We start from the raw sequence: 15619 nt of genomic DNA on the forward strand, positions 1-15619 counted from the left end.
TATCAGTGAGGTGAAAGCAAGTGTGCCATAAAGATTTACCATGATATAAACTGATATAACAGGGTTCCTGCACACTTTTGAAAGTCAAATTTAAGGCTTTTTAAGACCTTTTTAAGACCTGAAGAAATCAAAATTAATACCGTACATTAGGGCTGTGCAGTATTGACAAAATATATATTGATATTTTCAACGTTTTGTTGATAATAATTAGATGATATTTTACTGATTGTGTTTTTGTGCTGGTGCCATGGCTGGTTTAGGTCTGTTGTTGACAGCTGACTCACGAAGATATTCATATTTTTCATATTCTATGCAGTGGTCAGTTCACATCAGTGACAGAAATTAATATTTTAATTAAGGGGCAATATTTGCCACCTTAAATTTATTTTTTCAGGGGCATTTTCACCTATATATGGACATTTTTTCTAAACTTATTTAGAGTTATGCATCACCTTTAATGTCAAATACTATCATTCAAATTAAATTATACAGTAATTATACAATAATACTTAATTATATAATAATCATACAGTACCACTGTTACAGTCAAATTAAATCATTCAATCAAAATCCATCTTTGCAGTGCAGAGGTGACAGAAGCGGCATCAGAAGTGGCATTAATATATTTACACTCCATTTACAACTGCATAAATAAAGCTATGAGATAAACATGATTTTATTGATTTTAAATCAATATTCAATATTTAAATATGAAATGATTTCTAATTTTAACATTTTGTTTAAAGGGTACTTTAAATATGAAACCGCAGCGGCAAATCACTGTCTTAATAAGTGAGTTGAGGGAGTCATTCATTCAACCGATTCGTTCAAACGGCTGATTCATTCGGGAAAGAAGCAAGTGATTCGTTCAAAACGCGGATTTCAGTCAAGAAATCATCGCTATCGGTTGCATTGAGACTCTGCTACTGTTTCATTTTGAAATTATAGTCGGCGAAATAAAGGGAAAACAAACAATATTGACAATATTGTGTCTAAAAAGTAACTCAATGTTAACTTATTGTTAATTTAACAGTTGTATAACATAAATATCACACTTGGAATCGTGCACGGGAAAACGGCACTCTTTCTGATGTGATATTCTAATATAAGAACATAATATGATATAAATATAAGACAAAAACTAACTTGGGGACATAACAGTTACACTTCACACATCACGCAGTGAAAGCACGAGAGAAATGCGATGTCAGCTCGCAGTGCCTCGTACATTGTTAAAACAATGATTACATATCATAATAGACCATACACATCGCACACCATACGCACATAAAGAATGAACTTACAACTGAACGGACATTTACGACCTTTCTTCTCCTTCTCTCCTCTCGCGTGCAGGAGACAGTTATGCTGCCGCGACTCGCGAGTGACGCGAAATGTCACGTGAACTAGCAAATCCACAAAGATAGAATAATAAATAAATAAAAATACATACGCTAATTAGATGGTTTTAATTTGGAAAGCTTTTAGATATGTCTAAGTCAAAGTGTCATCTAAAATTTAAGACCTTTCATAAGTAAAAATAAGACTTTATAAGACTTTTTATGGCCTTAAATTTTAAAAATCTAATTTAAGACTTTTTAAGACTTTTTAAGGATCCGCGGGAACCCTGTATAAAACTGAGATACGGCTAAAAACAGCTTTCTAGATTGGATTGCGTCCAATGTTTGTTAGTGCCGTAAAACAATAAATGGGCCTTTCGGACAGACACCATTAAGATGTATACAAATTTGACTGCAATATCCTTAAAATGATAGCCATAATAAAATTAAAAATAAATAAAAATAAAAAGTAATTTAACACAATTTAAAATTAAATTATAAACAAACAAATAAATAAATACTGGTCATATTAACCAGTATTTATTTATTTATTTAAGGTTACTCGAAAGGGTCAAAACTTTTAGCTCTATCAGCTTACAAAATTAAATTATAAATAAATAAATACTGGTTATATTAACCAGTATTTATTTATTTAAGGTTATTCAAAGGGGTAACATTTTTTATTAAAACATTAATATTAATAATAAAAAAAGTATAAAATACACAAATATAGATATTATATATAGATAAATTATAACATATTATAATATGAAGGCGTCACGTCAAATTCATTATGCCAGAAATGTATGTGTTGCCTTCCCACCAATATCCCAACATTCACCAATCACGGAATAGTGGCTTCATTTCAATTCACAGCCACCCATCCATTCCAATGGCAGCACACAGGAACTAAATGCATTCCTTGCTGTAGTTGCGCCTCTGTGTTTCTCACCGTATTTTTCAGACTTGTTGTGCGTGCGCATATTGCATGTTTGTGTGTTGTGTGTGTTTTGCTGTACCGCTCTCATTTCCAGCAGAACAAATTAATCTGTGCCCTTCCAGCTACGCTCTCTTTTTGACAGAGGCTGCTCAGAGGAGAGAAATGATGAAGCAAATCCAAAATTCAATCGCCTGTGTTCTGTTTTAGAAGGCACACGGTGTACTGTACAGCCCATAAAACTCCCAAACAGCCTCCAGACGCTGCTGCAATCACCCTCCATCAAAACACTTTGTCTCGCATACAAAAATAAGACCCGGCATTGAGCTGAATACCAAATCAGCCCATTAGAGCACAGGGGCACTTGCTACTTAGCAACCAAAGGGATTTAAAGCTGCAATACCCGACAACAAAGGACTAAGATCAGGATCTTTTACAGGGTATTATAGCTGGTGTGAGCTTATTCCATGTTTAATCGAAAAATGTTAACAAGATGATGGCTGCAATAAAAAGAGGCAGAGGAATGAAACAAATACCAAACATCCTTAAAATGGAAGCATCATACATTTTTTTTTTTTTAAACTGCATTGCGATGCCGCTTTTTTCTTCATTTGTCCAGGGAAAGGAGTAAAAAGTATTGAGACATATTCCAAATATGACTGGATTTCAGAATAACCAATGCAGGACCAAAATCTTCCATCCATTACTCTTGAGAGTAACAAATTAAACTGCTAAATGCATTGTAATATCAAAGTTGGCCTTCAACTAGATATTTCTTTAGTAAATTATTTATAAAAATATAATATATTCTATAATTTAATATAACGTTTTTTATTTAGATTAGGAGGATGATATTCATTTTCATTAAGGGATATACTCTGGATATATATAGAGTATATATATATATATAGTGTGCTTGCGACATGGCTTTTAATGGTGAGACTTTTGTTTTTTGTAATCAGTCTCTCAGAAATGATATAAACTTGGATAATTATCGGTTATTGTATCGGCCAAAATGTTCATAACGGTGCATCCTTAATAAGTGATTCCAATCATATTTCAAGCAATTCAAAACAATCATGGCGAACAGTGCATATCTGAAGTGCCTCAGCTGAAGGAAATCCATTATTTATCTGCTTTAATAAATCGAGCAAATTTTCAAAGTTAAAAGTGAACATATATATTGTCCGATACCGATATGGTGGCCGACCGATCAAGTATATAGGCCAAGTGTGTGTTTGTGTATGTGTATATACACTCACCGGCCACTTTATTAGGTACCCCATGCTAGTAACGGGTTTGACCCCCTTTTGCCTTCAGAACTGCCTCAATTCTTCGTGGCATAGATTCAACAAGGTGCTGGAAGCATTCCTCAGGGAGTTTGGTCCATATTGACATGATGGCATCACACAGTTGCCGCAGATTTGTCGGCTGCACATCCATGATGCAAATCTCCCGTTCCACCACATCCCAAAGATGCTCTATTGGGTTGAGATCTGGTGACTGTGGAGGCCATTTTAGTACAGTGAACTCATTGTCATGTTCAAGAAACCAATTTGAAATTATTAGAGCTTTGTGACATGGTGGAAGTAGCCATCAGAGGATGGGTACATGGTGGCCATAAAGGGATGGACATGGTCAGAAACAATGCTCAGGTAGGCCGTGGCATTTAAACGATGCCCACTTGGCACTAAGGGGCCTAAAGTGTGCCAGGAAAACATCCCCCACACCATTACACCACCACCACCAGCCTGCACAGTGGTAACAAGGCATGATGGTTCCATGTTCTCATTCTGTTTACGCCAAATTCTGACTCTAACATCTGAATGTCTCAACAGAAATCGAGACTCATCAGACCAGGCAACATTTTTCCAGTCTTCAACTGTTCAATTTTGGTGAGCTCTTGCAAATTGTAGCCTCTTTTTCCTATTTGTAGTGGAGATGAGTGGTACCCGGTGGAGTCTTCTGCTGTTGTAGCCCATCCGCCTCAAGGTTGTGCGTGTTGTGGCTTCACAAATGCTTTGCTGCATACCTCGGTTGTAACGAGTGGTTATTTCAGTCACTGTTGCCCTTCTACCAGCTCGAACCAGTCTGGCCATTCTCCTCTGACCTCTGGCATCAACAAGGCATTTCCGCCCACAGAACTGCCGCTCACTGGATGTTTTTTTCTTTTTCGGACCATTCTCTGTAAACCCTAGAGATGGTTGTGCGTGAAAATCCCAGTAGATTAGCAGTTTCTGAAATACTCAGACCAGCCCTTCTGGCACCAACAATCATGCCACGTTCAAAGTCACTCAAATCACCTTTCTTCCCCATACTGATGCTCGGTTTGAACTGCAGGAGATTGTCTTGACCATGTCTACATGCCTAAATGCACGTAGTTGCCGCCATGTGATTGGCTGCTTAGAAATTAAGTGTTAACGAGCAGTTGGACAGGTGTACCTAATAAAGTGGCCAGTGAGTGTATATATATATTTATATATATATTAGTGCTGTCAAACGATTAAAATATTTAATCGCGATTAATCGCATTAATGCCATAGTTAACTCGTGATTAATCGCAATTAATCGCACATTTTTATCTATTCTAAATGTCTCTTGATTTCTTTTTGTCCCATTATTTTTTTCTAATTTTAATGCTCTAATCAACATGGAAAAGTGGATCGGCTTGCTTTGTGCAAATGCTTTTTATTGAAAACAACATTGACAATACTGTTCAATTTCACACTAAAACATTTTCACTTGGAGCAAATAATCTCTCACACAATGTAACACTGTCCATCAATAAAAGGGTGAAAGAAATACTGACGAGGTACTGATATTGACGAGGGGGCGGAGAATTCGCATCAGCTGTGTGTGTGTGTGTATGTGAGTGTGTGTGTGTGTGCGCGTGCGTGTGTGCTTGGCCATCAAGTTGTATTTCAGACTGGACGTGCTGCGATGACGATAGCTCAGTTCACAACGACAAAACACACAGATCACTTTGGTCTTGTCAGTCAATGGGATGGAACCATTTGGCAACTTTTTAAAAGTAAACTTTCAATTCAGAATCTTATTGGCATCCATTTCGGCGTCTCGCGCTCGTCATCCACTCAAAACGTAACGTTAACCTACTATTTGGCCGGCTCGCAACAAGTGTGTTTCCGGTCTAGCTAGATCCGGTGCTTTCAGACAGGACGCGGAATGCGCGGCGCTACGCCAGTTTTCAAAACTTTTTGGATGCCAAAACGTTTATTGGCCGCGCTGGTAATCGTCACAACGGCAAAAGTTGAACTATTTTGAATTTTGACCGCGGTGTGCGCGCTGCTGCTCTTGCGCTTTGGTTGACGAAGCAACAAAACGTCCTCGTGCGGCACAAGTCATTGAAATGAATGGGTTTCATAGCGCAGCGCTGCGCATGCCACGTCCGGTTGCAAAAGCATGTGAAAAAAACTACAAAGTTTGCTAGGCCAAAAAGACCGTTAATCGCGCGATAAAAAAATTAATCGCGTTAAAATGGGTTTGTGTTAACGCCATTAATAACGCGTTTAACTGACAGCCCTAATATATATATATTATATATATATATATATATATATATATATATATATATATATATATATATATATATATATATGTGTGTGTGTGTTCCTGAATTAAAACTAAAAAAATTAAAACCCCTTAGAGGAAGAGAAAAAAATGGCCTTACAGCTCACCCCTGGGCATCATGGGAATAAACTCTTGTCAGCTTTTTGATGGGATGTAAACTTGTCAAACGATTACAGAGCCATTACCTCCCTGTGTAATCATTTCTCTTGGCCCTTATAACAGAGGATTTATGTGGCACATAATTCAAACTCTGTTTTAAATGGGGATTTAATGTACATCAACAGGTCAGGGAAAGTATTATGGGTTTAAACCACCAGAGAGAACTTAGGGCACACTGCCAAACAGAAGCTCAGGCCATTTATCCATGCAGCCCGTCTTCCCCTGACTATTGCACATGAGGGAGGGAGGGACAGGAGGAGGGTGAGACGGGGGCTTTATCAGTTGCTGTGAAGAATTTACATGAGAGCGCTGAGCACCAGGGCATTCTCCCCCTTTCCCCCCACTCTTTATTTAGAGCCCTTTCTTCCATCCCACCCCTCCTCCTGTCCCATTTGCAGTCTCTCTATTTTGGAATATGTGGCTTGGAAAGCAGTCAAGTTTCATTAATTTCTAGTTTGGGTACAGTATGTTCCTGGACTCACATCTGCGAGCGATCATAAACGCTCTGGAATGTTGGCAGAACATCCAGACCTGCCGGCAGCTGATGATGTCATCACTGTGAGGGAAGAGTTGGCGAGGGGCCAGACTGTGGGAGCCCGGCGTTCTCTGACAAACACAGAGAGAGAGAGAGAGAGAGAGAGAGAGAGAGAGAGAGAGAGAGAGAGAGAGAGAGAGAGAGAGAGAGAGAGAGAGAGAGAGAGAGAGAGAGAGAGAGAGAGAGAGAGAGAGAGAGAGAGAGAGAGATGCTCTCTCTGTCTTCTCTTTTCCTCTTCCTTCATGCCTCACATTTTTCAGTACTCTATTCAGCCGCCTAATGCAGTGGTTCTCAACTGGAGGGTTGTGACCCAAAATTGGCTCACAGGTCTGTTTTGACAGGGTCACGGACAAGAGAGAAAGACCAGTGTTAAACAAATAATAACATGAAAAAAAAATGAATCTACCTGTCACTTGGTCAAAGTTAACATGGGCAAGTTGTATAACATGGCCTCATCCTTAAAAACCATGAACAAAATGAAGAAGTAACAGAAAATATAATCCAAGAAGACATTTAAACACTTGCAATGATGATGGTTAGTGTAGACCATAATGATTTTTGTGTGGTGAACTATTTGCTACAGTATAGAGATGAGGCATTTATGTGGGACATAATTCAATAGGACCTAGTAGTAGTAGTAGTAATAATAATAATAATAATAATAATAAAAATAATAGTTATTGTCATATAAAATAAATTACGATAATGCTAAAATAATAATATTGTTGTAAGTATATAAAATAATATAAATTAATAATAATTATAAATAAAAATAATGTTTTTGTATTGTATTATAAAATATATAAATCAATTTAACAATATAATATTTTAAATAAAATATTTTATTTTTAAGGTATAAGTATTATAATAAAAAAAATATCACCACTTGATGTCCAAACTTTAAGAAAACTGAGAGCCACTGCTCATATTACACACAAATACACAAGGCAAATGTTGGCATACTATGACTTCAGATTATGCTAGCGTGAGAAATGAAAGCAGCTCAGGAAAATTTATTTTTCTCACCTTGAAGAACGAGGACACAGATCTGAGAACTGCTCCTGTGCTTAAACACAGTGTCAACACATGCAGCTGAGGACATGAACCAGGAAACCAATGTGAAATGGGCAGACAAAAGCTCCTACACAACGAAGATAATAGCTCGGCAACAATGGAGCTAAACAACAGCCTGCGGGCCAAGTAACAGCCATAATTGAAACGGCTAATTCGCTGTCATCAAAAGAAAGAAAAGCCCATGTGCTTGCAAGTCAACTTGTAAGCAACAGCTGATAGATCACAAAAGCCAGGAAAACAATTCCGGTTTCTTCTAAATGACTATGTTAAGGAAGAGTTACAAACTCTTTTTCAAACTACTTTTATCAAAAAACACTGCCATTGCAATCACACACATATGCCAATATGGCTAAGGCGCATGCCGAGCTGCTGGATAGTGTACAAGGGGTCTTGCTGTGTTAGACCTGTCTCAGTCTACTGAGCTAATGAAGTCAAGTGAGGTCCACAGGCTGGGCCCTCTGGAGAATAACACACAGACTTAATCAGCCTGGACCAGGCACTTCGGCTTGCTAATGAGAGTGTTCACACAGTCCCCAAGTGTACACGTACATGTATGCATGTGTGTGGACAGTTCAATTCACCAAGCTTTGCCCAAAGAAGTAGGTAGAAAGGAATGAGCCTGCAAAAAATAATAATATTACGATAAATGCTGAATATCTTATGCTGAAGCTAGACAAATGAGCCAACATGGACAAGTTGAATAACATACTAGAAAAACCATTAAAAATACATTTATAAATATATATATTTAAATATATATAAAAAAACAGTACATAAAAATGATAGAAATTACTTTTATATTCTTAAAATATATATATTTTTAAATGTAATATTAATACAATAGTTGGTTGACATCTAACAGCTACAGCCAGTTATTGCTACAGAAAAAAATAATAATTATGATAAATGCCGAATAAAGCTAGACAAATTAGTTATGGAAAACCCTGACAAAAACAAAACGATAAAAAAAGACATTGTAATAATTATGCAAAAATATATTGAAAATATGAATAAAATACACAATATATAAAACAGATATAAAAAAAAAAAAAACGCTATATTAATACAATAGTTGTTGACCTCTAACAGCTACAGTCTGTTATAGCTGCAGATTAAAAAAAATATTTAAAAGTTAAAAAAAATTTGGAAGATTTATGCCAAACAGCCTATGTTGATCTGTAATCCCATCGAAAAGCTTCGCCTCCCCAAAAATGGATCAAAATATGTCCCTTGGCTAGCCTACCCAGACCACGCTCTGCACTCTTTGAAGTCACAAGGGAAGCTCACATAACACTAATAGCCTAGTCGTGCTCCAAATGGCTGAGTCACTTTTTTCCCTCTTTTTTTTTTTTGCTTCAATGCTGTGCTGCCTCACTACCCAGCAGCTCGCAGACCATGTTGACCTTAAACCAGAGAAAAAACACACACAGACACACACACTTTTCCATTATCAGCCTCTCACCACAGTGCACTTCCACCCAAACTCCAGGACGTGAGGCCTCGCAAGCCCCTGAAAAAACAAAAAACAAAACAGCCACCACCAACCACTGCTGTCAGACAATAATTTGAAAAAAGACAACACAGAAAAAAAAAAAAAAAAAAAAAACTGGCGCAAGATTCACTGTACATACTGTACCCGGGGCTGTGGCAGGCGGCCCAGACTGGCGCCCTGCCAAGTCCACAATAAAACAAACAGAGACGGCGTGCACCAACAGAGAGGAGCGAGGTGTGTGTGTGACTGAAATGGTACACCGCAATACACACGACACACCTAATCCCATTCTTCAGCACCTTCTCCTGAAGATGAGGGAGCGGAGGAGGTGGAGGGCAAAGCCACTTGCTTAGTGTCACCGTTGTGAGCGCTGATAAAAATCAAACCGCTCAGAACAGGAAGGATAAAAACAGAAAGTTTGCAATGAAAGAACAAAAGCACACACAAAAAAAACAACAACAATCAAAGAGCCTCGCCGTGTCTCTGCCTCTCTGCCACTCTGTCTGTCTATAAAAGTGTTTCCACTGAAAAGCTTGAGCATTACACAAGAGTGAAGCTCTCAAGAGCCAGACTGCTACAAACAAAAACCAGGTTAGCGCTATGTGTCAAGCATCGAGCATATGAACGTTAAAACTGTTTTGTTCTAGGGGGTTTTTTGTACTCTGTTTTGATGCACTAAAAATAAGCCGCTCGCTTATTCCGCCTGTTGAGGGAGGCTGTCTGAGACTGCTTTTTTTGGTAAAGATCTTAAGGAATTATGACTGGTTCTTGTGCCGTTTTAAATGCAAAACTTCTATTGTGATTACCGATATGATTACCGGGTGATGTAAATAAGGGGAAAAAACAGAAACTATATGTGGCAGAGTGCTTAATGAACATGGCCAAGCTCAGCCACCTTGTGCAGATCCCCTCATCACTTGTTTGTTTCAGGGATCTGAGATCATTTCACAAGGATTTGGGGAGCACTATAAATTAACTTTAAATCCAACTGAGTTTGATGTGACAATAGGCTTTAAGTATAATAGCTTATTCTAATATTCATTTTATAAAATTGAGGGAGGAGGATTAGTTGGAGGTGAAGAAGCTGATAATAAAGATGGAAGAGAAGGAGAAGAGGAAGCAGCAGCAAATAAAGATGAAGATGAAAAAGAAGGGGGTGATGAAGAAAAGCAGGGGAAGAAGCAGCAGCAAAGGCAGAGTAAGAAGAAGAGGAGGAAGATGATGATGATGATGATGATGAGTAAAAACAGGAAGAGTAAAAGCAGCAGCAAAAACAAGAGGAAAGGGAAGCAGCAACAGCAAAGGAGAAAAGGAAGCAGCAACAGCAAAGGAGAAAAGGAAGCAGCAGCAGCAAAGAGAAAGAAGCAGCAGTAGCAATGGAAAAAAGAAAGCAGCAGAAGGAGCAGCAGAGGAAAAATCAGCAGAAGAAGAAACGGAAGAAGCAGCAGAATTGTAAAAGAAAGAACCATTTTTGATGTAATCGAGTGGTACATAGTCCAAAAAACCATTGTCGTTTGAGAAAATGAGATCTGGAGTTGATGTTTAAAGCGGGGGACAGTGTGAACAGAAGATAACTGACACCCTTAAACTCTTGAGCCGCAGCGGCCGATGTTCAGACTACAGCAAACTCCTGCGGTAATCCAGAGAGGGTGAAGTGTGAGGCCCCGCAAACACTAACAACACACCGAATGACACTCAGTCCTTCTGTTTGGAGAGTCACTGAGCAAGTCAGTGGCTTTACAAAGGTCTTTTTGAAGCATTCTCTAGCCCAGTCTCATGCAACCCAGCTTCTGAGCGCAGGATTATCCGCAGTCATATTATCCAAACTGCACAAGCCAGTCTCCCATAAGGATTTCTGGATTACTATAATGACACAGAACATACTTTTGCACGAGTACAGGCGTATCTGCGGGTCAGTGCGGAATACCAAACAGAGGTATTCATCGGAGTTCAGACTCGGCCTCTTTGTCTCATTGCAAAACAGCTCTCATAAATGTCACCGTGCTTCATGCTCCATGGGCTGCCATTATGAGCGCACGAGTACTACAATATCTCCACAGAGTCTGTTATTGAACAAGCATCTTGGGATTTGAACAGCCTCTAAAATAAACATTACATATTTCCTTAGAGCAGAGTCTGCCATGCTGAGTCGTGCATGAATTGAATTGGGCGTCCCAGCGTGAGATGTCACTCATCTCTCCACTCCACATGTTTTTAAACGTCCCTACAAAAAGTCAATCTCATCTCACTATATGAAGATATTGACAGCAAAATATTCCGCTGGTGCAAGGCAGAAAGGTTTGGATGTGTAATCTGAAAGTTTTTTAAACTAATCTAATCTAAACCCCTAATTACTGCAGAATCAATTACCTCGGCACAGCACTCGCTCTTAATTATCATAAACCCGAGAGCGCTCTACGGGGTGGGGGGGGGCAAAAAGTATACAAAGTTTGACCATTGTGCATGTCTGGTGTGCAGTAAGGACTTTGACTTCACAGGGCCTGTAAATTTGGCAGTTGCAGAAGGAGGTGAAGGGAGATTCCTGTTGGCCTGGGTTGGAAACCCAGAGTCCAACATCTTTTATGGACAAAACTAGATTCACTACAGACTACGAAAGAGCGAAAGACTTTTCATAAAAAAAGCACATACAACCTCCAGAAATCAGCTGAAAACAGAGGAAGATATTGTAGGATACTACATAGAGATTAAATAGAAATGCACAACCTTACAAAGGTTTGGGTTAAGTAAGATTTTTCAAGTAAATCAATATTTTTATTCAGCAAGGATAACAAATTCATCAAAAGTGAAAAAATTAAACTGAAAAAAATGTATCATGTTTCCAAAAAATATTAAGGAGCTGTTTCCAACATTGATAATAATAAGAAATGTTTTCCAAATCAGCCAATTATAATGATTTCTGAAGGATCATGTGACACTGAAGACTGGAGTAATGGCCGCTGAAAATTTAGTTGTTTTGCCATCACAGGGATACATTACATTTTAAAATATATTTAAATTATTTTAAACTGTAATACAATCTCACAATATTACTGTGTTTACTGCATTTTAGACCAAATAATGCAGCCTTGGTGAACATAAGAGACTTCTTAAAAAATACAAAATAAATCAAATTCACACCAACCCCCAACTAGTACTGCAAGTAGTCAAATGTATTATTATTTTTTAATTTATTATGATTTTTTAAATTATTTGAAACCATCTGGTGACTTTCTATTGATTGCAAATCAGTTCCTCTTCCTGTAAATACAATTTAAATTCCAATTCAAATATCAAACGTATAAATTGAAAGTGAGACAATTCTTATAGTCTGATTTTCACCCAACCCTGAAAAAACAAGCATCCACATTAGTGACGATACCTGAGTGAGACAGCAAGTGCATCCTTAGGCGCAGACTGTCTAGGAAGCGCTTGCCACAAAGCTCACATCCGTAGGTCTTCATTCCGCTGTGCAGCTTCCTGCAGGGAGAAACAGGACAACATAACATCAGCCAACACTGTTTATATTACTCACACAAAAAAAGAAATAAATCAGGCAAAGCACCTGGCTATACTATGAGATTCGATTAGTTTGCTAAATGGCAAAGACAGAATAGACGGGAATTTGCGTCCCACCACACAAGATAACAAGACAGAGGGTATTAAAACCATAGGCCTTGTTTTTGAAGAAAAAAAGAAAAAGAAAACAAAGGTAAAACCGCTGTTTATCTCGAGAGAGAACTAAACCAGTGTTTGCAACCAGTCAAAGTTAAACCTGCACATCTCCCTGTCATCAAACACTTCAGCTGATTATTCCCAAATTAGATGATCAGAATACATTTAAGCTTGTCACTAGACGTCTTGAAACGCCTTGAAAGCAAAAATTGTCAATGGCACATGAGGGTTCAAAGACCTATTGTTCATTCATGCAGTTCCCTGAGCGGAGATGAAGGAGCTCTTTATCTAAACAGGAACATATAGATGGCCATGGGCCCTCAGATAAGAGTTACTTTAACAGCTGAATCGGGCTACAGGGCCCATTTCAAACAGGGGGTCAACTTTTCATGAGCTGAAAGTGAAACATTTGTTCTCTTCAATTATTGGATTGAGGAAAGATTAACCTAACAGAATGGAGCCACACACGGAAGCATGTGCCCCCATTGAATTTTGAGTCAAGTGGACATTCAAAAGCCATTTTGAGGAATTAAGATAAAAGTTCTGTTTCTTTACTTTACTAAAATTAAATAAACAGAAAATAAATAAATGAATGTTTATCAAAAAAAGGGGAGAAGAACTACCAAGTAGTCAAAAATGGTCTTTTTTCCCTTTGGGCATGGTCTTATCTCGCCTAGGGCACCAACTGAGTCAGTACTGCCACATGGCGCTCCATTGAGCACAGGAAGAGACAAAGATTTCCTTTTGTTTCACTGTCCTTTAGATTAAGTCTGAAACCTGGTGCAGGCTGGCTATTTTGTAGTGTATTTACCATTTCTACAATTAGCATTCTGGCTTTGGCCCATAACCCATGTGTGGATTTAAATCAACCCGTGAATGCCCATGTGTGACTTTCTCAGGCTTGACAACAAAAGATCCCGAGCATCTGCATCTTTTCAACCGCACTAATCCTCAGATGCATCACATCCGATTGCTAATAAGCCAGTAGAAATGATCGAAAGTCAACACTGATGAACTAACAAACTCAAGCTAGTCACAGCCACCCATTAAGAGTATGAAACTCGGTCACGGCAGGTAAGAGGTTTTATGGGTTGCGGTGTAGAGGCAGGCTGCTCAAAGAACGAGGTTTGTAAGAACGCCACGAGAACACTGGCAACTTGCTGCAAGTGGTGAACTGAATTGGTTTTTATTAGCATGCTTACAGCATTTGGTAATTGTTTCCAGAGTGGTAATTAGCTCATTGTTTGCACTTTAGTGCCAAATGTATACATCTTTAATGAGGAACAAAGATGTGTATTCTTCACTTTCAATTCATTCTACATAGATAACGTGCACTGCAAAACCCGCTTAAGGCAGGCTTTCGGTTCTTTAAACAGTGTCATTTTCATGCTAGTTAAATCCATAAGCAGTTTGGTTCAATTGATTCTTTGGTTGATTCTTTTAAAAAGACGCACTAACCAAAAACTATTTTTTATCGAACAACCTCTCGTTTCTGTTTGAAGTTGTGCGAATCAGCGTCACATGCTGGGTCGTAATGATTCAAGCTTTTATTCTCTGTTCTTATAAACAAGAGTTGGCAGAACATGGAAATAGTGGCAAGAATTATGAAGCAAGGAAGTGTGGTTTAACCTCAGCGAGAACAAGAAAAAAAAAACACGATGGAAAACCATTTGGAGGTTGAGAATCGCAAAAGAGACTTCAGAAAATAAACAAAAGAGAGAGGGGGGGGGGGGGGGGGGGGGGGGGGGGGGGGTTGGAGAAAACTTGCAATGCATCCAAAATCCTGATGGCTGTCTTCTAGATGGGGATTGTGGAGACCCAACAAACAAAGAGAAGAATGAAGCAGCAAAGCCCTTTGGCAAGCTGCAAGTAATTAAAAAGGCCTGTAAACGCCTTCCAGGATAAAGGGCACTTCAAAAGACGGGCGGGCGAGTGAGCGCGCGAGAGGGAGCTGGGAAAAGCCAGGGGTCTGTGCACCTTTGGGATCTGGGCTAATGCGGCACAATACAGAGATACTGTAGGGGGAACACTCAAAGGCCTTTGTGTGCCTTCAATCTAGCCATTGTCCCTCTCCTGAGGTCTGAGGAGAGCGCGCTTCCACTGATTAGAGACTGACAGAGCGCATACTGCGGAGTGACCCTCCGAGCCCTGAGGGGATGTTTGAGAGCTGAGAGAAGGCAGACCGGCTACTTGAGGCAGGAAGGGTTGACTTACACTACATATTTTACATTAGAATAAGAGACTTCTGCTGTCATCTAATGCTAAGTTCATTACCTGACAAAACAGTTACTACCTTTAAAAATGTTACTTTCAATTAGGGATGCACAGTATCTCCAGGGATGTACCAGGGTTATTATAGATAAACTAAAACCATACAAAACATTTTTGTTACTTCAAATAAAAATCCAAAAATATATTTAAAAAAAACATTTTATTACAGCTAGTTTCTCATTTTCATTTTTATTTAACTTTATGTACTACACAAACTAAATAAAACAAATAAAATTCATAAAAATAATTGTTATTTTTATAATTATTTTTTTAAAATGTCTAACACAACACAATTACTAAAACTTTCAAATTTAATTGAATATTTAATTGCACTATGCATATTTACCCTATTTTTACATTTAGATTAACCTTGTTAAATGTAATCTTTACCAAATCTCAAAATGATTATGCATTTTCATATTGTACAGTCATACTGTCAGTATAATTCTGTGAAGCCTAAATTCAAATTTAGTTAAATTTTTTAAATTTTGTTTCCAATTTTAATTTTTGTGCTTAATTTATAATTTATTCAGACAAAATAGTGTCGTTAG

At 38.3% G+C, this 15619-nt stretch overlaps 1 protein-coding gene across 3 annotated transcripts in view; it reads right to left on the minus strand.

Moving 5' to 3' along the window:
• Positions 1-15619, minus strand: part of zbtb16a (zinc finger and BTB domain containing 16a) — a 123244-nt gene that overhangs the window by 58248 nt on the left and 49377 nt on the right. For all 3 annotated transcript variants that reach the window (XM_056263043.1, XM_056263041.1, XM_056263042.1), the window contains exon 3: positions 12505-12602. In XM_056263043.1, coding sequence (XP_056119018.1) covers positions 12505-12602 — 98 coding nt within the window. The remainder of the gene's footprint in view (positions 1-12504; positions 12603-15619) is intronic.

The sequence above is a fragment of the Rhinichthys klamathensis genome, unplaced genomic scaffold (assembly GCF_029890125.1).
Source record: "Rhinichthys klamathensis goyatoka isolate OS25496 unplaced genomic scaffold, OSU_Roscu_1.1 h1tg000197l_1, whole genome shotgun sequence".
Classification (NCBI taxonomy): Eukaryota; Metazoa; Chordata; class Actinopteri; order Cypriniformes; family Leuciscidae; genus Rhinichthys; species Rhinichthys klamathensis.